At 34.3% G+C, this 21207-nt stretch overlaps 1 protein-coding gene across 24 annotated transcripts in view; it reads right to left on the bottom strand.

Annotated features, from left to right (window-relative positions):
* Window positions 1–21207, bottom strand: part of LOC108097478 (voltage-dependent calcium channel type A subunit alpha-1) — a 51294-nt gene continuing 30087 nt past the window's right edge. For 10 of the 24 annotated variants that reach the window (XM_017199752.2, XM_017199753.2, XM_017199754.2 and 7 more), the window contains 13 exons: window positions 20721–20903; window positions 18763–18857; window positions 16376–16657; window positions 15620–15822; window positions 14163–14371; window positions 9055–9272; window positions 8217–8226; window positions 4779–4900; window positions 4541–4704; window positions 3801–4001; window positions 1421–1572; window positions 746–996; window positions 1–152 (listed from right to left, as the gene is read on the bottom strand). In XM_017199752.2, the coding sequence (XP_017055241.1) occupies window positions 2–152; window positions 746–996; window positions 1421–1572; window positions 3801–4001; window positions 4541–4704; window positions 4779–4900; window positions 8217–8226; window positions 9055–9272; window positions 14163–14371; window positions 15620–15822; window positions 16376–16657; window positions 18763–18857; window positions 20721–20903 (2241 nt within the window). In that variant the 3' untranslated portion in view covers window position 1. Of the gene's footprint in view, window positions 153–745; window positions 997–1420; window positions 1573–3800; window positions 4002–4540; window positions 4705–4778; window positions 4901–8216; window positions 8227–9054; window positions 9273–14162; window positions 14372–15619; window positions 15823–16375; window positions 16658–18740; window positions 20382–20720; window positions 20904–21207 lie in introns of those variants that run through there. The other 14 variants (XM_043209513.1, XM_043209514.1, XM_043209515.1 and 11 more) reach the window with 6 other exon arrangements.

Raw genomic sequence — 21207 nt, 5'->3', positions numbered from 1 at the left:
GCTAGCACCAATCCTCCTCGTCCGAATCGGAGTGTCGGGGATTCAGCCCGCTCTTCGGCTTGAAGCCGTTCAGAACCGGAGATGGCAGTACTCGGCCCGTGCGGCCCATGGCGAGTGCCTGTTCGAACGACAGCGGTGCTATGTATTCCAGTCTGTTGGGGGGTAGAATTAATATTAATAATTTAAATTAGTTAATTATAATATTCATAATCATTATATAAACTTGTTCGAAATTGATTACGAATAATTAAATTACAACTTAAGACAACATATCTTGCAAAAACCTAAAACGTTATTTTCTTTGTTGTTTACGTATACTTAATATTTTGAGAAATTTTGCGTATACTTAATATTTTAATTTTATATATATATTAAAATATTTAATTTTATATATCATTAATAGTCACGTTATTTTGTGTTGTTTACGTATACTTAATATTTTGAGAAATTTTACGTATACTTAATATTTTAATTTTAGATATATATTAATATATCTATTTAATTTTATATATCATTAATAGTCATAGTGGTTTTCATAATAGTCACAGTTTGGAAAATAATCGTAAAAGCACATAAATGAAAATTGTTATAAGAAATCTGTCATTTAATTAATTAATTTAATTAATGGCTGATTGCCGTTAAACCAATTTTACATAATCAGGTGACCGAAATCACAGGGATTGGAGCTCTTAGAATGTTCTCCTTATATTTTATGGCTTATAGTAGGTAGTATAGAAGTACTCACCTTTCTCTTTCGACCTCCCGCTCGCGATCCCGCTCGCGCTCGTAGAGTTCCCGCTCGCGGTCCCTGTACTCGTAGCGCAGGTCGTACTCGTGCAGCCGGTCACGATCCCGTTCCCGGTCACGGTCACGGTCCCTAAGGCGTTCCCGGTCACGCTCCCGCTCCCTGCTGCTGTAGTACATGTCCCTGGGGTCGCGCAGCAGGTCGCGGTGGTGCGGCAGCGAGTGAACACTGTGGGGCGTTGAGTGGTGTGTCTGCAGAGGGAAGACCGGTTTAATTATTGGGGAATGCGGTATTTATTAAGTTTTTATTTAAGTAGCTTTCTAATTTACTTCATTTATTATTTTTATTTTATTAAAGAAGGAAGTTATTACTTTGCAATATTTTTTGATTCATTTACTTGTTGCTTCATTCATTTGATTTTATTTATTGACTCTACTTCTTAACTATTCTACTTAATTATGTATATTACTTGATACGTTTTCTTTACATGGCTTTTCTACTTTTCTGCCTTACTTTTACTTTACTTAACTTTTTTTATTACTTCCTTTTTTTGTTTTTGTTTCGTTTGACTTACTAAATTTATATACTACGTAAATTTTTTATATCTTAATAAAATTATGTAATTAATTCTTCTCTTTTTTACATTTTAGTTTTATTTATTTATTCTTTACTTACATGTGTGGGACTCGCGTTCAGCTTGGGGAAGTTGATGTTGGTCGGCTTGAGCTGGAGGGTCGACGGCTTGCTGGGAGTGGGTGGCAGTCGTCTTCCAATGCCAGCTCGTCGGGAGGCCAAGGTGGGGTAACTGTGCTGCACGTGCGTTACACCTGCGGAGATCGGAGGCATTAGTTTCCCAAGATTCCTAGATCACGTTTCGTGTTTGGGCGTAAATCGTTGCAAAATACTCTGCTGATATGATACTGAACAAAGTGTACCTGAATTGCTCTTCATCGACATAAACATGGACAATGCTTAAAACATACATACAAATATATACGAAACGAAAACGAAAGTAGAATGGGACATGTTCAGAAAACGAAAACCTTTGCTAAGTAAATTACGATGGATCGAATAAACTTAATGACACAAATCATGAACTAATTTCACCCAAAAACGGACAGACTTTTGCGTACACAAAATGGATTAATTCTTATTCAAATTTAAATAGAATGAGACTGTGCTACTTTTAATGGTCATGGAATGTGCGTTTTATTATTTGACTTTGGATTTTTAAAAGAACTCATCGAAAGTAAGTAGAAATTGTAAAGCATTATTATTTATAATTATTTACATTTTAAACATTGCATAGGTTTTTTCTTATTTTATGTTTTCATTTTGATGAGTCCTTTCAAAATATTAACTTCACTGTGTTATTTAACTTGAATAGTTTAATATTTATTTAATGATATGCTCTAAATGTGATCGAGATATGGCTGAAAAGAACATGTCCCAGTCAGAGCCCATTGTATTAACTTATTATGATGTTTAAAGTTTTTAAATAATTCTTGCTATGCAAAAATGCATTCTCTGTATCTACGTTTGAAAAGCGTGTGCAATTATTTGAGCACCGTACGGATTTATACAACTTAGAAAAAAGTATTGAATATTGAATATTGAATATTTGATATTGAACAGTAACAACAGTGCTATATATAATGTATTGAGAGAAATATACACAAGTAGTTGGATGATCTTGGAAATTGCCGGTCGGCAGCTAAATTCTTCATGGCAACATGCATGACTGCTCGAATCGAACTATTGATATTGAAATTGATACCAAAAAATGCATAAAAACAAGGAGGATGAATCAAGAAATGGTGCAGAACACTATTGACGCACATTCACAGATAGATAATACAGGTAGATATGCACACACGTCTAGATACTGAAACACCCAAAGGCTGCACCCCAAAAATGATTATTCTCTGGTTCTCACGCGATTTCATCGAAAAAAGAAAACCCAAACTGGTTGAAAACAAAAACTGGTAAAGTGGACACAAATTGATATTTGCCTGGTAATCTTTTTTAAGGTAGTGGGTGTTGAATATTTATTATTATTATAATTATTATTTTTATTTTTTTTTGAAACAAGCAGCAAGCTTTAATAGAGATTCTTGGTCAGTGTTCTTATCCTGTGCTGGTCAGGCTGACAGAGGTCAATTTGAAACGAGAAGGAAGATACTACATACAACTATGGCTTACGAACTTCACCTTCTTTGGGGGCAGAAAAATACTGGGAAATGATGTTCATCTATCTCACTTTCTAGGATAGCTCTTCTTCAAATATTCTGTGACCAGTTCGAAACGAAACAAAGAAAAGAATAGAATAACCCCTGATAAAAGCAGCCCTGACTTCAAAATACTCTCACACTTTTAGGATAGCTAAAACACAAACAAGTTTGCCAGAGATTCAGAGATTCAGTGTGTTAGTTTGAGATGATGAGAGGATGGATGTCTGTACATGGCAGTACCTTACAAACGATATGTGGTTATAATATAGGTGGATGTCATCTATAGAAATGAAAACAATAAACGCTGCTAGTGTGACCAGAGCACATATTCAAATGAGTTAGTTGTTATTTCAGTGTGGATGCTCAGAATTGAGAATGTGGTTGGTATGACGTATAAAACTATTCGATTGTTTGAAGCTTATGGATTGATTGACTGATTGACTGATTGATTGATTGATTGATTGATTGATTGATTGACTGATTGTTGTTTTACTGGTTGAACGAACGTCTTGGCATGACAATACATGTACATGTTAAGCATGGTTGGCAACTATGTACGAGAATACGAGTTAGTTACGAGTAAGCATGTCTGATCGGATGTTTTTTTGTAAGAGTTTGAAATATGGTTGAAGTTGAAAGTTGTGTAGAAGAAAATACTAGCATATATAGAAAACAAGTTGAGTAGTTTTGTTGTTTGTTTGTTTTTGTTTTTTTAGTTTAAATTTTTGGTTTGTTTTGTTTTTGGTATTGGTAGTTTTAAAAATGGTTTTTGAGTTTTGTTTTCGAGCGCGTTGGACGTTAGTTAACAAGTGCTAAGGATGTACCCATATCAATCCCATAACCAAGTCTGTCTCGTTCACGCATCTCCTGAAGTCGAGCGGGACTCGGCGATCGTGACCTTTGACAGAGACTGGTTGTCCCATATGTGGGATAAGGCAGTTGAGTGCGTTTACTGCGAGACAAATGACCACCATATCGAGAAGGCGAAGGCGAACGGGCCGGACTTGTCGATGCTGACCATGAACCTATATCGTACATATAACAACAATAATAAAAAAACGTAATAATTAAGGATGTCGGGGCACAACATTTTACGTAGTTGGTTAAAGCAACATATTTATTGGTTTTTCTTTTTCTTTTTCATTTTCTTTATCTTTTCTCTTCTCTTCACTTTTGCTTTTGAAGAGAATATTCAAACAAAGGAGGACCGACTTAACCGAAATATATATATAAAAAAAAAAAATAAATAAATATATTTATATATTTCAAATACATATTCGTATTAAAAGATTTCGTTATTAGCTATGGAATTGTAGACATATATTTATATATGTATATAACTACGATTCTACAAAATAGTTGAAAAATCCTCGGTGTGACCAAGTTTCAATTTGAGTGTGCGGATTGCAAGTCCTTTTTCAGTTGTTTAGGAATAAAATGCAGACAAGTTTGTTGTTGTAAAAGGAGTGTGCTCAAGGTTTCCCAATGGAAAACAGGATTAACAATCAGCACACACAGTAGTAATTCAGTAATTAATAGGGTTTATTTTTTGGCCAATAAATACCTCTTGGATACCGCGGATGACTGTTGCCGTGCCTAGGATGCCGGGTCTCCTTGACCATCTCTACAACATTAGATACGGTATCGGAGAACCCGATATCATGATGTATGTATTGATGGCCACGCCGTCGAGGACTCGGAGATCTGGCCAATGGAGAGCCGTTGTGCCTGCAAAAGGGTTATAAAGTAAATTACAATTTATTGTACATATTTTCTACATTTCTATATAAGATTTGACATACCTCAAGCTAGGCGATCGCCGATGGCCATTCATGTACGAATGTCCAGGATGTAAATGGCCAGCATCGGCACCGGTAAGCGATTCCTGCGAAGGATGTCGCGATGCGTCCTGCAGCTCCAGCATCTAATTGGAAAGTTTTTAAGAAAAGGGTTAAGTAAACAGGTTGCTATCTACATGAATGCCACCACTCGAAATCAGTCGAAAAAGATTGAGAACTACTTTGGGTTTTAGCAGGGGAAATCGGGGAAGTTTGCAGCTATTCGAATCGTTTCTAATTGGTCAAATTACTAAGTTAATTTCGTTAGCAATTTCAGTGTAAAGATTTTCTCCAGACCGATTTCTTGTGGATTCATTCATTCCGTACGCAAACGTATTATTTTTTTATTTTTGGGTATATCTGTGTATTTATAAATTAGAAACTATGGTTGTCCAATGCGTCCGTAATGGAGCGTTGGAAATATATATTTATATATATTGTATATATGTTTGTACTTGTTAAATGCTACAAAATAAATATACATAGAGACATGTATGCTTACTTTGCGGGATATATAGTATTTGGGGGGATATACGGTATATAAAATTAAACAAAAGCAATCATTACTCCACTGCAACAAAATACATATCCAAATGCGTTCGTAATCGTACTAGTTTGTATATAGAGGGGTTCTTCAATGCGGGATTATATTGGATTGTAGTTTCGATTAACCTAGTTATAGGGCATATAACATTTAAGGAATTCCATACACTACTCGGGCGTATACATATACATATATACTTGATCGCTTTCGATAGATATTTTTGTTGGTTTTTTATAAGCTAATTGTCCTCAATTCTTTTTTTTTTTTTTTTTTTGGAAATGATATGACTGCCATATTGCGTTTCTCATTACGCCAATTGATTTTGGTTACTCGGTTTTAGCTACGTTATCGGGTTCGGTTTATTGTCCTATATTTATGGTGATATGATATGTAGTACGAAAAAGGTGGAACGCAAAATACGAAGGAATAAGAAGTACTGATCGATCCTTGCATTTGGAAAAGTGATTCAAGAGATTCAGCTAGATGTTCGTTCTCTACACTATATCTACGTGTTGTTGAGGATTTATTTTACATGCATGTGATTTTCTACATCTAAAGCTAGAGCTTGCTAAAGCGTTTCTAAACCAGCGTAACTACTTTTGAGTGCAGAACAATAAAAGCTAAGCGAGTTATTTAATATTTAAAGGCATGCACTAGTTGAGTAAATATATATTGGTTGGATGTGTGGTGTAGAATGGTGGGTAATGGGTGGTGGTCAGGTCCTGGGTCCTTTTCCAATTGCTCCTGCTCGGCCCGTTGCAAAGGAGCAGCTGCATCGAGTCTCAATCCGATTGAACTTGCAACCGAACTTGCCACTTGAATTTACTTACCGTTCACAAATCGTTTCGCACTCGTGATGGACTGACGAATAACATTCAAATACCAAAACTGTACTGTGTACGCATTACATCCAAATCGAATTCGAATACAATTACTACCTACACATAAAGCCGTCTTTACATATGAAACTAGGGGGTTCAATAGAAATAGAAACTTGTGTTCTAATCCGTAGTAAACTAATACAGATCGTTACCTTATTTACTAACTTTAACTATAAGAGAGAAAACAAATTAGCTAGTGATATAAAATCTGCCCTCGGAGATATTAGAAATTAGAATTATTTAATTGATAAAATTCTGAATATGAAAAGCAGTCAACAAATTGAATGCTGTATTTTTATTTAAACTCCTGATCTCCCAAATTTAATTGCGATCGCTTGTTAAATCTTTATTTTTGGAAGACAACAGACTATTTTGGAAATGAAATTCTCTTGAATTTAATAATGATCTATATTTTATCTATACCCTACATTATTTGTTACTGACTTTATGTGTATGTAGAAAAGTCTATAGGAACTGTTTTGGATTTCACTTTCAAATGCTGCAGATGCTAATCATGTTTTAAAATGTACTAACAAATTTTGTAGAGTTCCTCGAAAGTGAAATCCAGAAGAGCCTTATTTATCCTGTGCAGATCGAACTTAGGGCTATCGGACATGGCCCAAAGGGGCTGAGAACGGAGTGGGAACAGAGTTGGAACCGCCAACTGTGGCACAAGGAATTGGCATGTCTGAGAATTGTGGCGAATTGGAGGCGGCGATTGATGTGGCAGGGGGTTATTCGCACTGCAAATAAACGAGCTGATCTGATCTGATCTGATTTGATCTGAACTGTTTGGTGGGTGAGAAGTCCTGGGGATCTCGTGTGGAATGAGGGTGTCTCGATATGTCTAGTCGCAACTGTACTGGGATTGGATTGGATTGGTTAATTGGTGAGTAATCTTACATTGCTGGCATGTTGTACGTGAATTCAAACGACTTAATTGCACTTGCCTAGTTTTACTTTCTAGGTTGTTTTCTTTTTACGGACCTGGCAAAATATTATTCGGTGAAGGATTACACACTCATTAAGATAGAAAAAAAACGGTTGCAAGTCCGCTTTTGGATTCTACAAGTCAACTAAGCCTGCTTAAATCAAAGAGCCCTGCATTTTCCACTCAACACTTCTTTTTTTTTAAATTAATTTACACAAGTGCGATGCACAGGAATTCAGAATGTTCTTTGGTTTTCAAAAAAATTACAAAAAAAAAAAAAAATGGTTAGGTAAAAAACTTTCTGATCCACTGTGCACTTGCAGGATAAAACAATCAAAATTGAATAGGAAGATGGGATTTTAATTTATATTTTTGGTTGAGTGGATCTTTTGCGAGGGCCTTTCCGTCCACTCTTAAAAAATTGTCCGAGGAACGAACGCCTACGTACATAGGAGTACATTTAGTGGTTATAGAAACGATCAAATTACAACATTGAGTACGAGTACGAGTACTAAGCCAAGTTTTGCGTTTCTAATATTTGTTTTTTTTTTTGTTTTTTGGTTTTTTTAATTGCTATGCAACATTTAGGTACGAGTATGTATTGCACTATTGAGTAAACGCAAATGAAAGATTTATAGTAGTAGGTTGAATACGCAGTACACACATGTGCGTATGTATGTATATATGATGTATGTATGTAACTCATAGTACGGAGCACTTTACATACTGTTCGCACTCTACATAGTCATACATACATAGGTTGCACATTGGCGCGTACAGCTATACATATACATATACTTATGAGTGAGTATGTACGTATGTATTTAAAAGGTACTAGTTGATTACTTGACTTAATCGGTTTGTGAACAACATTTATATCGGAAACGGAGTATGGACACAAAGAGTATTCACATATATTTATATAATACACAATTAATTATGATTTTTGGTTTTTTGTTTTTTGTTTTTTTTTTTTTTTGGTTTGTAGTAAAATTTTTGATAATTTGATTTTGGTTTACCGCTTGGAGTTTATCAAACTTATTCACCTTTTTGTTTCTGAAATATTTAAAAATTAGAAGAAAAACAATTTACTTATGTCAATGTTAAAATGCACAGGGGCACAAAGAGATCTTGTAGTTAGTTGCTAATTGTGTTTTGTTAGGTGTGTTTGTTAGTAGTTGTTTTGTATTTTTGTGAGAGACGATTGTTTGCTTATGGCCATGTACATATGTTAAATGGGAGCTGTGGTCCCTAACGATCAGAGATTCTATAAACTTTGAATTTAAACTTTTGAATTTTAAAGAAAATTATTTGAAAATGGTTTGAAAATGTTTTTTAAAATTGTAGGAATTTTTTCTGACTATGAAACCGTAGTTAAAGATTTTACAAAACTTATTTCTGAGTAGTTATCTATTGTTGTGAACTAATGGTTGGCTTTTAGAAGTTAATTAAAGGTAGTACAGAAATGTATTGTATCTTTTGTAGAATTTTAAAGTATATAATACCAAGAAACTTTGACTAAATTGAACCCTTGCTCGTTGACTTTTTGTTGCTTTTGGTTTTTCGGGATAAGCAGATACAGCTGAAAAATATTGTAGCATACTTTTTTGTGCAAAGCGAAATAAGTATTCCTTTCAACAAATATTCAAGGATAGAGCTTAGGATTCGGGCTTCAGATAGCAAAAGTATAATCTCCTCGTCTTCTTTGCTGATGATAAATATGCAATGGTGATCAAATGGACTAATGACGGCTAATGTTTAATGGCAAATGGCAATTGGCTGATGGCTAATGGCTGATATCTGAGATTAGATGTCTGATGAGATGATACTTTGCACTTTACGGACTAAATGGTATAGAGAGTTTGAAGCTGGTTAAAAAATTACCTAACTGACCGCTTTCTGATCGTACTCCGCCGTGCTAGTGTTGCCAAACTGTTGTGTTCGGCATCACCGTTTGCGTGGTGGTGGTGCGTGCTGGCTAACAAATGTGTCTGTGAGTTGGCGGCTCCTTCCCCATTCGGCTCGAAACTTATGGAGCCCTGTCGCGATCCTCCTTTGTCGAGGGCGGCCATATCGAGTAGGCAGTTAAAGAACGATTGTTTCTACGGGTATTCCGCATTTTATCAGCCATTTTTTTTTTTTTGGCAACCATTTGTTGGACGGGAAAGTGCAGTGGTTTTGTTTTTGATCGATTTGATTTTGATTTTGATTTGAATTCGAATCGCCATTCCGTTCCGTTTTTGTTTACGTTTCGTTTGGGTTTCGGTTTTGTTCGTTGTGGTTCGTTTGCATGAATATATTTTTCGTGTGTTTTTGGTTGTTTTTTTTTTTTTTTAATTATTTGTTTTTTAAGTTGTAGAGATACAGATTTCAGATAGTGTTGCAATTCAATTAGGTTGTTGTTTATTGTAGACACAGTTGTGGTTAAAGTTGGGTGAGTGGTGAATATTGATGTAGTAGTAGTAGTAGTAACATTGCAACGCATTTGGGATTGGTTTTTGTTTAGATATTTTTTTTTTTTTGTTTTTTTGTGGTTTTTTGTTTTTGTATAAGCATTGAAAATGGAATGTAAGAATTATTATAGAATAATTAAAGAGCATGAGTAGATTACAGAACAAAATGATAATCAAAAGTATCGGTATTATCGCATATATGTACATATGCATAGTAAATATCGGTTTATACATATGTACGATTATTGATAGTGGGGCTACAGCCCTTGCTTGATATCTTTACATTCGGGTAATGGTTGGTAAGTATATAGCATTTCGAGATGTGTCAAGCTCTATTCGGAGGATCGTGTCGGTATATTATGTGGGTTAAAAAGGAGGCAATGTATTATATTATATAAGAGATGCTTTCGCTCAAGAATTCATAAGTAGCTTAAAAGAGAGGCTTGCTTAATATGGTAAAAGCATGCGCAAACATTTTTACAACTCACTATGGTTTAAAGAAAATCTAAGAGGTACCGCTATGAGACAAAATTATTACGATTGTTTTCAAACATTATTGTTTATTATGTGCCAATTTAGAGATATGGTCAAAGAAACAGGTGTGTACGAAATCGATCAAAGTTCTATCCAAACCAAAAGAAACTATAGCAATAGTGTCGAAAAAAGTATAAACTTATATTTGCATGGCATTTAAATGTCGGTTCTAAGTTAGTTATGATCTTAAATACCCATACGACATTGGACCTAAAAGTGTAGTGTAAACGTGTGAGAATATCAAAGGAGTTGATTTGTATTTACTATATTTTTTTAAACACAATTATTTCCTCAAAAATGTAGGTATTCTATTTTTTGTTTAGAGAAATGTTCGAAACAATAATTAAAAACCATAAAATGAAAATTATTTAATAAAAAAATAATTTATTTGAATTGAATAATTTTGAGAATGTTTTGGAACTTTTTTAGTCCAATATCATAAAGGCATGTAAGCATAACTAAATTATACCGATTTCTTTTTATATTGTTCATGCTTTCTTTTTGATTTTTTGTAATTAGTGTCTTCAGATTGATGCAATCTCTTGGTTTCCTTAAGCATGCTTATTCAGCAGTAAAGATTACAAGAAATTTAATAGCGATTCGACGAGTGAACTTAAAAATTAAATATAGGACATTTGCCTGATATTGTCAATTCTTCCCTAATTTTCATTTTTTTTAATAAATTTCTTGTTTGTTTATTTTTTAATTTCAATATTTACACATTCTAGAGTGTTTGTACTAGTGTAAGTATATATATATTTTGATAGCTTGGCTGGTATATCAAAATGCAGCCTTGCGATTAAGTGCAAAAGTCCGATCCATTGTTAATAAAGAGTGCACTATTTATATGCTCACTATAATAAAGTTGCACTAAAGTGAGAAATAAACTAAGGGACAATAATGCAATATATGCATCAACACACAAAAGCTTTGTCTTTAAATCCTGTTTCGGTTCGCCTAATTGTTTATTTTTTTATTTTTTACCCCAGAAATAATTTTTGACGGCATAATTAGCAAATCAAACTAATTGATAAACAATGTCTGCAACTATTATGTGAATTATTTATGTGAAATATTTTTCAATATTTATAGTCCATTTTTCTTATTAGACAAACATCGGACATTGCTTTCGCAAGTCTAATTAGCTAATTCAAATCAGAATATTTGTGAACCATTTTATGTAGAATAACTTATGAATTTTACTCATACTGCATACGCATGTAGATGGTTCTGTAAGGTTACTGTAAAAATACCTGCATTGGTGTATTTACAGCAAAATATGCATCTATTCTGAGTTAAAAACGTAAAACAAGGCTAAAGTTAATTAATTTAAAGATTAATTCCCGTGAAAACTGCTTGACTATTAATTCAGACAATAGAAAAAATTCACGAACCCCCACGATGAGAAATCTAGCAATAGTTTCTAAGAGGAAAGCTTTTCAGATGTAGATTGCTTGATAATAATTAGAGGATCCTGCGGAAATGACGAAGAGGTTGGTGAAAGCAGGCAAAGTCTAGCAGACCACTGGTCAATACCCTGGATTCTGGAAGGTGCGCACTCTTCTATCGAAATAAAACTTGGCTAGTGGGTGAAAGTTAAGCGAAACATGACCATTGGCATTGCATTGCATTGGGTGTTCATCTACAGCTGGATAAATATTGGATTGGGTGTGTTCGTTTACTGGATTTTTGGTTGCACTTTTGTTATAGTTTTTTGTTTTTTCGTTTTTTTTTTTTTTTTTTGGTTTTTTAGGGCAGGCTTTTTATGCTGGTTTCCTAGGAATTAGTACTCTTTAGGCGAGTATGTAAACATGCCTCTAGCCGAGAATGGTGAAAAGTTGTACAAAAGTAGTAGTTGTTAGTAGATGAGGAGCATTTAAAAGGCGAAAGAAAAACCAAGCGAAAGATAGATAGGTATATATATGGAAATATATTATATACCGGCTCCTCGACTGCCGTCGGGCTATATTTATGCTCATCATCGTCTTCCGTCTTCTTCCGCTTTTATCGATATTCGATGTTAATTCGAATGACATTATAAACATGTTTCAATATTTATTTATCGATTTTTAGTTTTCAATTTTGAGTTGTCAATGGATCGTTTGTGTGTTGTGCACAAAAACAGGATAACAGATAAAACATTTTAATTAATTACTTCAGTACGTGTGTATTTAGACCAAGTAGCTCCGCTTTTTCAATCCTCAACATTGACTTATTGATTACAGAAAAAATATATATAATATGATTTGAAGAGCGAAAAAGCGGAGCCAAGTGAGTGAGATTTAGAGATAATGTGAGGGTGAGAGGATGTCCCTGGACTTTTCATAAATCCCTCAATTAATTTTAATCAGACTCTCAAGTTATGCCGAATGATTCCGGATTCGAGTGGTAACTTTGTGTAGAAACAAATGGCAAACCTCTAGAAATATCTAAGAATCAATACATACTGTTTTAGTATAACGTGTAAACTCTGGTTTGGTTTTGATCGTATCTACTTAAAACGAACGTACTTGCAAACTCGAGAATCAAATTACGAACTGGTCAACTCTACCGATATATGTATAGATATGTTATATAGTAGTAAAGTAGTTAATTACTTAAGTATACTCGACTTCTACTGAAACGGCATTTGCATTGCTCCTTACACGAGCCAACATTTGCAACATTTTCTGCTCCCAATTTCGATACATTTCAATCGATTCGAATCGAGAAAATAATGCATCACAATTCAGTGGCAGATCCAAAGTTGATTAAACTGTTAACTAAAACTTTCAATAAATTTAAATCACATCTTTCGAAGTTAATTATCCCCAATTTTCTCCTCTGGATCCACCGCTGATTCCACACGACTGCCCATAATAATTTCAAATTTATAGTTTGTAAACTCATTATCAAAATCGAATCTGATTCGGGCTTTTAGCCAATTATGGGCAGCTGTTTGTACACATACGATATAGTATATATGCACGCAACTATGTGGATGTATAGAGTTTTCAGTTCTAAGGGTACTTTTTTTACCACATACAAACGGGCATGTATGTGCGCAATATATAAGGTCTTATATTGTATATACAAATGTGATAAACATGAGGTTGCATATAAAATTAATTATATACCTCCTTCCAGTTCTGCGTATTTTTCATTATCGCGATTTATTTGTTAACAGTTTTTGGTTATTTTTGTTTATTTGTTGTTATTCAATGAGAGAGTTCATATTCGATCGTATGAGAAGAGAAATCATAATATCACATATTTATTCCATGTTATATAGATATTATAGCATATTTTGTAGTTGTTGTGTTGTTATATGTATATTGTTTGTGTTAGAGAAAACAAGGGATTCCTTATTCCTAGGCCTCATATTCAAAATCGCCCTAAATTCCCTTTAAACAAGAGTTTTTTAAATAGTAAAATATTTTGTGACTCTTAAATATAACCTTAGGCTTAAAAACTTATGATCCCTTTTATTTTTTTCAAATAATATAAGTTTACCAACAGCAAACAATATTAAAAAAGAATTTTTTAATTGTTCCGTTTAATATAAAATGGATTTTTTTTGAAGGTCACAAATTTCATTTATAAAATGAAGTCAAGTTGAAGAAAGTGTAATTGTTTTACGTATATTTGTATATTTACAAAAGGTTGTTGTAAATCCCTTTTTAAATAAAAATTTGTATTTTACAAATAAACTTAGGGCGATTTTTTTAAAGTTTGTGGTGCGTTACACTTCTGAAAGACTGATGGGTATTTGAAAGGCATTGTTTGTAATTTTGACGGTTCAATATCTAAATGTTAACTTAGACTTATTGTTAATAATTGCTATTCGAGATTTTCTTCCTACTGAGATTAAATTTTGTCTAGAGATTCCTGAGGATTCAAACCCTGGATTGTTGGATATAATATCTGACACAAAGGGTTCTTAATTCTGGGAGAACCTTTCTAAGAAGACTCATCTTCGGTAGGTAGTTTGTGTTAGGGACTAAGCGAAGTTATTGAGTGACTTACCGGCATTCCCGAATCGAGTTGGCCGAATCTGGTGCTGCGCCAGGACTCCAGGATGAGGAAACCTGCATAGATTTTACCCACTGAGAGCTTGCCCTTGTTGAGTTGATCGCTCGGAGGAACCAGCAGGTTCAGCATCTTCTTCGCCTGCAGCGGCCAGATATTCGTGATCGTCTCCCGCAGCTCCATGTCCGCCTGGTCCATCTCCTCAGCTAAAGTGGAGATAGGAGTATTAGCTATTAGATCTGATCACTATTTTCTAGAAGCTATTATTAATATTTTTTTAATTTATACAGCAGTGATTGCTCCGCGTGTTTTATTTAGTTAAGGGGTTATATACCTTTTTCAGAATCAAAAAATCGAAAAAAATTTTATAAATTTTTTTTGATGTACATACTTTCAACAATTTTTCTGCAAAATTTTTTAGAGATCGGAGCACTAGAACCTAAGATACAGCCGTTCATAGCGCACGGTGTACAGTGTACCTAATGTCCACCTAAAACTTTAAACGCGATTATCTCGGAATCGCATTTTTGAGAAAAGGTCATTTCGGTGAGCACGATATCTCGGTAACCACTACATCGATCGATTTGAAATTTTGGGAGATTGTTTGTAGATACAATAGCTAGTTCGTGAACGAAGGAATTTTTTTTTTCGACAAATTTTTCTATTTTTTTGGGGCAAAAAACTAAATTATTAGACCTCGAAAAATCGGTTTTTTTGAAAAAATAGTCACTGTAACAGTAAAAAATTTTTTTTCGTAAAATCCTTCGTTCACGAACTAGGTAACACTATATACTAACGTAGTTTTTTTTTTTTTTTTTTAAGTTGAGCCGTTTTCTTGTTTTCATGCTCACCGCAAGCCTCTAATGAAAAAAGGACTTCTGCGGGAAGGACTATAACTTCCACAATACTCAAAATTTTCACTCGAAATTTTATACGAATTACGTTAAGGACACGTACTTTGATAAAATTTTTATTGAATTTAAATAAAACAATGGTAACATGCTAAAAAAAATAAATAAAAACCATGTATTTCTCTGGTGAAAAAGGTATATAACCCCTTAACCCTTCAGCGATTAAATAATAAATAAGTTAGTTCAACGAAACATAATTAAAATATAACAGCGTAATTTTACATTACAATTTTACTATTACAGAACTATAAATATACTAATTATGTATTTATTAAGGGTCAGAGAATAAATTTATATATAGAAAAATCCGGTTTGTTAATGAATGAATGAACATTTTAAAGAGAAATCATAGGGAAGTTATAAAATAAATGCTTGAATGTCAAGTGTAACTAGGAAACGTTACAGTTATAAGTTTTCTTTAAAATATCACATTACAATATTTATTTCTTGATTTTAAATATATCCCAAAACAACACGTTATAGACAACAATTTAACACATAAGAATTTTGAGGTGATCTTGGGAATTTAGGTAGAATACTTACGCGCTCGCATTTTGATGCTGAGATTCTCGCGAATCAGAGCAAATAGCGTTGTGGTGAACTGGACTCTCAGCTCGTCGTCGAGGGGCATGTTCATTCTGATTAGCTTTTTGTAGGCCAGTCGATTGGGGCACTTGTTGCCGAATCCCAGCGGTGGGTCCATGTTCTTCAGCATGTCGTACATTTCCGTGTAGTGTATCTTTCCACTAATTTTCCAGGGGAAATCAGCAAAAGTTAGTGCTTAAACTTGGCATTCGGTCCGAGATTCTTGGTCCGAGATTTACAACAACTAGATAGTCGATTCAACCGACTGAAAGTTACCCAGTATTTAAATTGTTTTTTAAATAATAAGCAATGGGTATTATCTGTGTAGAAAACTTGCATGAATCCAGCCAGATTTTATATTCTTTTCGGACATTTCGTGGTTAATTTAATTACTGGCTGGAGATTTTTTTTGCTTGGAAAAATAAAAACAAAACCAAGTACTCGTATTTGTATCCTTCTTTTCTGTTGTTGTTGTTTCCGGCGAAAGGACTTAAGCTCAACTTGTTCGCTCGGGACACTTGACACACGTCAACCAACGAGTATGAATCAAATACGACCAAATAATAATCGTTTAATATAATCGCAATCCCGCTTCGAAATGGTGGAAAATGAAGTAGGGAAATCAAAGGGAGTGGAAAAATAAAAGCAAAAAAGAGGGTGTGGTGTTTGTGGGCGTGTGGATATGTGTGGTGTATATATTAAACAGATAATTACGTCGCATTTGGATCATATTCCGCCCAGATGCGCACAAATTCGTCTAAGTGATGGGCACCCAGGATGCTGGAGTCCCGGGTGAGGTAGTCAAAGTTGTCCATGATGACGGCCACGAAGAGATTCAGCATGAGGAACGAGCAGAAGAAGATGAACGACACGAAGTACGCGTACGCCAATGTGGATCCACAGTATTCGCCGGGCTCCTTCTCGGCGTCCTCATCGCAGGCCTTGCCCTTCAGACAGGCCAGCATTATGTTCGGCCAGGCCTCGCCCGTCGCACACCTATATGTTCACAGTTAGGATCGGTTCCAGCGAGTGGTTAAACACACATAACACGTTAATTAACACACGATTCCAAGCCTAGTTCTACTTAGCTATCTCTATATAACTATGGTTAATTGGTACGATAATGATTATGAGAATGAGTATGTAGGCTTTCAACTACTGTATGTTCTTCAATGAACTTATGTATTTACATTTCAAGTGTATATACATACTGATAACTGTGAGGGGTGAAGGGGAATCGGGACTGAATGATCGTTATAGGTTATAGGTTATAGGTTATAGGTCGGTTGTAGTGGGGCTTACTCTATATACGACTATATGCTCTTCAGTACTCTTCAGCTTCAATTCGATAGTCTATCAAGTCTACGTTATACTTCCAAATCATAAAATCGACAATATCTAAACAGCTTATAAGTTCTATATTTCCAAATTATTGGTCGACATCAAGATAGTTCAGGGAACGAATTGAATACAAGTTTTTATTATTAAAATTGTAGCATGTCAAGGCAAAGAAGAACTCTTCGAACTTTAGCAAATGTTATAATGATTCTTTAATTTAATATTTTAAGTAATTTAAAAATAGCAGAGAAATTCTTGGCTTTACAATTTACAATTAACAACTTTTCGATCCCTGAAATATTCTGATTTCAGATAGCTATTAAATTTAGTATGATTACCATTTAAATATATTTGTTAAGCTACATTTCATTAAGAATACTTTATTGGTAAACTATTAAATTTAGTAAGGCACTCAAAAATTGTTAATTTTCAGATGGAACTAAATGTTTGGAATACAATGTAAGTCTGACTCTTGTTAGTTCATAATAAATGCTATAGTTATTCGATCTCTATTTAGAAAGAGTTACCTACGAACTAAGCTACGATTTTAAATACTTATAGTTGGCAATTATCGGACAGACTGTTCTTTATGCCAATTGGGATTATCATTTGTTTTACAGACTTGTCATACCTAAGTTCATAGTGTAGATTATATTTTGAAATCAGGTGTGAATCTATTAAAATGAGGAGTAATGACATGATTTCCATACAGACATACGCCAACCGAGAGTTCTATTAACTTTTCTATCATTTTGTTGTATGTAGATATAGAGAAATATAAGTTGGGAGGGGCAGATCGTTTTGCGTCGTACAAGTATATAACAACTATATATGTATGTATGTATATATAGCTATAACGTAAATTACCAGCAATACTGCAAAACTATTGAACTTTCATTTAAATCTCAACTGGTAACTGCAACAACGAAAAGTGCAAACTTCGAAAAATCAAGCTGCGCTCAAATTTGAATAATTTTTTTTTTTTTTTTTTTTTTTTTTGGTTTTGGTTTTTTGTCAAAAATATAGCTCTACAGGTTGGTAAGTACATAGATATTACATATATGTATGCGTATATTCCAGTTTTGTTGAATCAGTGTCGCAATTCTAGAACTCAATCTACTTACACAGGTATCAAAGAACTCGAATTATTGTTAGGCAAAACGAATGTATGTAATGAAATTGGTTGGAGATCTGAGTTGTTTTTTTATATATATTGATTGTTTTAAGTTGTAGTTATGGATTTACCACCGTTCATGGTTGTCACAAATCCGATCAGCTTGGAGAACCTCGAGAAAAGTAACAATTCATCGAACTAGAAACCAATACAGATTATATAGAATTGTGCTAAAACCTAGGGTTATCAATGGGAGATCATATTCGAAGAGCTAAGAATTGTATTTCCTTGAAAAACGAATATCCCATTAAGACTACTGATTTCTAAGTATCTAAACTGACATTTATAGTGTTGTTGATTCTAGGATTTATCCATTTCAAGGTGCTACCCACCATTGAGGGGATCCTATCGCTATTCTATGGGTTCACTATTTATATAGTAGGTACATAAGGTATATAAAGACGCGATTGGAACGAAGAAGATCTATCAATGCGAACATATGGATAGTGGTATAGTTAAATTATGCTAACTTGTATTAAATGTATAACTAGTAACTTAATTACTGAGAGAGTCGAAACTTTTTGTTGTTGGGTATTTAAACAGTACGAGTACATATTGCGAGTGACTGGAGAGATCTGGAGTTACGTACCTGAAGAGCAACATGACGCCTTGAATAAATGATTGGAAGTTGTTGTGTCTAGTAATGGAATTTTCCACCGTACCTAGTTTGATATTCCCGAACACCTATTCACGATTCAGATCAGATATATCGGTAAAGAATGCATTGATTAATTGTTCATTTTGATTTAGTAACTGAAATGGTTAAGTTATATTCGAGATACACAGATTACACAAATTCGCCTCCTCCACCTCAACAAATCTCCACAAATTGCTGTTCTCAAACTACCAGCGAATGAAAAGACCCGCGAAACTCAACGGCAAATCCATATCCATTATGTCAGTGGGGATCGGAACGATCAGGGCATATATATAGTATATATTGTGGCGACTTCCCCCGATTTGCCAGGATTCGATGTGGATGTGTAGGTGTGAGTTGATAGTTTTGCAAATTGCACAGCTAAAACTCTATGACAGTCAACAGTCAACATTGGAACAGCAAACACTCAAAACTCTTTTCTCAAATGGCTCACGAACTTTGGGTTTTCAACAAGCTTAGTGAATATACAAATTATATTGTTATTGTGCTATAAACTGATTCCTTGAGACATACAAATATTATGGTAAATAATACTGAAATGAAATGAAACTATGACTGCATACAAAAAACGGAAGATCATGTAACAATCAAATCTGTAACTTAAAGGAATTTTCATTCCTTCCAAAGGATTGATCAAAAGATATTTGAAAATATTTTACAAATTTTCTTATAATTTTTTTATGACTCAATTGGTTTAACTAACAGGATACTAAAAAATAAATATATTTCTTTGGACACATTATAAAAAATATTCACACATAATTCTTAGATACACAAAAATAAAATGTTTAGGAAATTTCTTACGTTTTCAACTCAATGAATTTTACAAGTGCTTTTGATTCGTATAACCTCAGGTCTAAAAACTAGCAAACATCTTTGATACTCGGCTGGAATCCTCGCCAGAACACAAATAACATAACGATATTATTAACTAGCGCATCTATGTACAACATGAAAAGATAATGTGCTATGGATAAGCTACATTCACATTCGATTAGTGATGGAAACGAGTCCAGAAAACTGAAACATTTCAAACTCAAAGCTACCAATTGCAAACGATTCAAGTAGCTCGATCTAAAATCACAAATCTCAACGGCAAACAATACGGATCAAACAACTTTAAAACGCATACACTGTAACCTCGATTGAACGCGAATGTATATATAATATATATAGAGAGGCAAAAGCTTAACAGTTTTTTTTTTTTTTCAAACAGACTATGGATTGATGATGGAGTTTTTGTTTTTTTTTTTTTCATATAATGGGAAGTTGACCACAGCGGATTCCCTCTAAAATAATTACACCAACGCAGACTTTTTGAGTGGGATATAGTTTCGGATAATGACTACGTTTAAATGCAAAGTATAATAGGTTGTTAAATGACTGTGGTGCCGTCTTTGGATAATCGGAGTTACTATATAGTTTACTATGGCTAACTAGGTTACTTGACTCGTTTACCGGAAGAGCAGCATGATTCCACCGGAGAACGACTGGAAGTTGTTGTGCCGGTTGAGTTGAGTGTCCGGATCATATTTAATGTTGCCAAAAACCTTTTTTCGTTTCGTTTCGTTTTGTTTCGTTTCGATGTAGACATTTATAATTGAATGGAAGAGTTAAATTGGTCCAACAAGAACAACAACAGCATCCTATTCTAGTGTCTATTTGTTTAAAAGGTTAACTAATGCAAAATCAAACGGGAAAGCTAGTTACTTATGCTATTTAATATATATGAGACCACCCGTCGCAGCACAAAATGTTTCAGTGGAGCCTGGAAAATGTTTATAAACAACCCGGCGAAAAGCTAACAAAAATTTTCTTTAACCCACACAAAATTCACTCCTCTACTTTTTTTTTTGTTTTGTTTTTTTTTTTTTTTTGTTGTGACTTACCTGCATGCCGATAATGGCGTATATAAAGAATAGCATGGCTATGAGTAAACAGACATATGGCAGAGCCTTGAAGGACTGCACGAATGTCCACAGGAGAATTCGAATTGTGTATCCTTGGCGAAGCAATTTGATCAGGCGCGCCGCACGAAATAAACGCAGGAAGCCGACGTTGATTGAGTTCGACTGTAAAATATTATTGGCCAAAGGAAGATGGTCGATCAAGAGTGAGGGAGTGAGAGAGAGAGAGAGTGTGTGTGTGGGGAGAGAGGGAGAAAGGGAGAGAGGGGAGGAAGCAAAAAGAAAGAGAGAGAGAAACAGAACAGATAAGGAAATTGCCATTAGACTGGTTTACGATCCCGTCTTAAAGTACGAATTCGATGGGCTTTCTTTTTTTTTTTTTTTATTTTTTTTTTTTTTTTTGTGGGGAAGGGAGAAGCCCATGGAACTAAAAGGCGTCGCCATCGATTCTACGTGATTCGATGTGGGT

The sequence above is a fragment of the Drosophila ficusphila genome, unplaced genomic scaffold, assembly GCF_018152265.1.
Source record: "Drosophila ficusphila isolate 14025-0441.05 unplaced genomic scaffold, ASM1815226v1 contig_197, whole genome shotgun sequence".
In the NCBI taxonomy this organism is placed as follows: domain Eukaryota; kingdom Metazoa; phylum Arthropoda; class Insecta; order Diptera; family Drosophilidae; genus Drosophila; species Drosophila ficusphila.
This window is presented reverse-complemented; position numbering and strand designations above follow the sequence as displayed.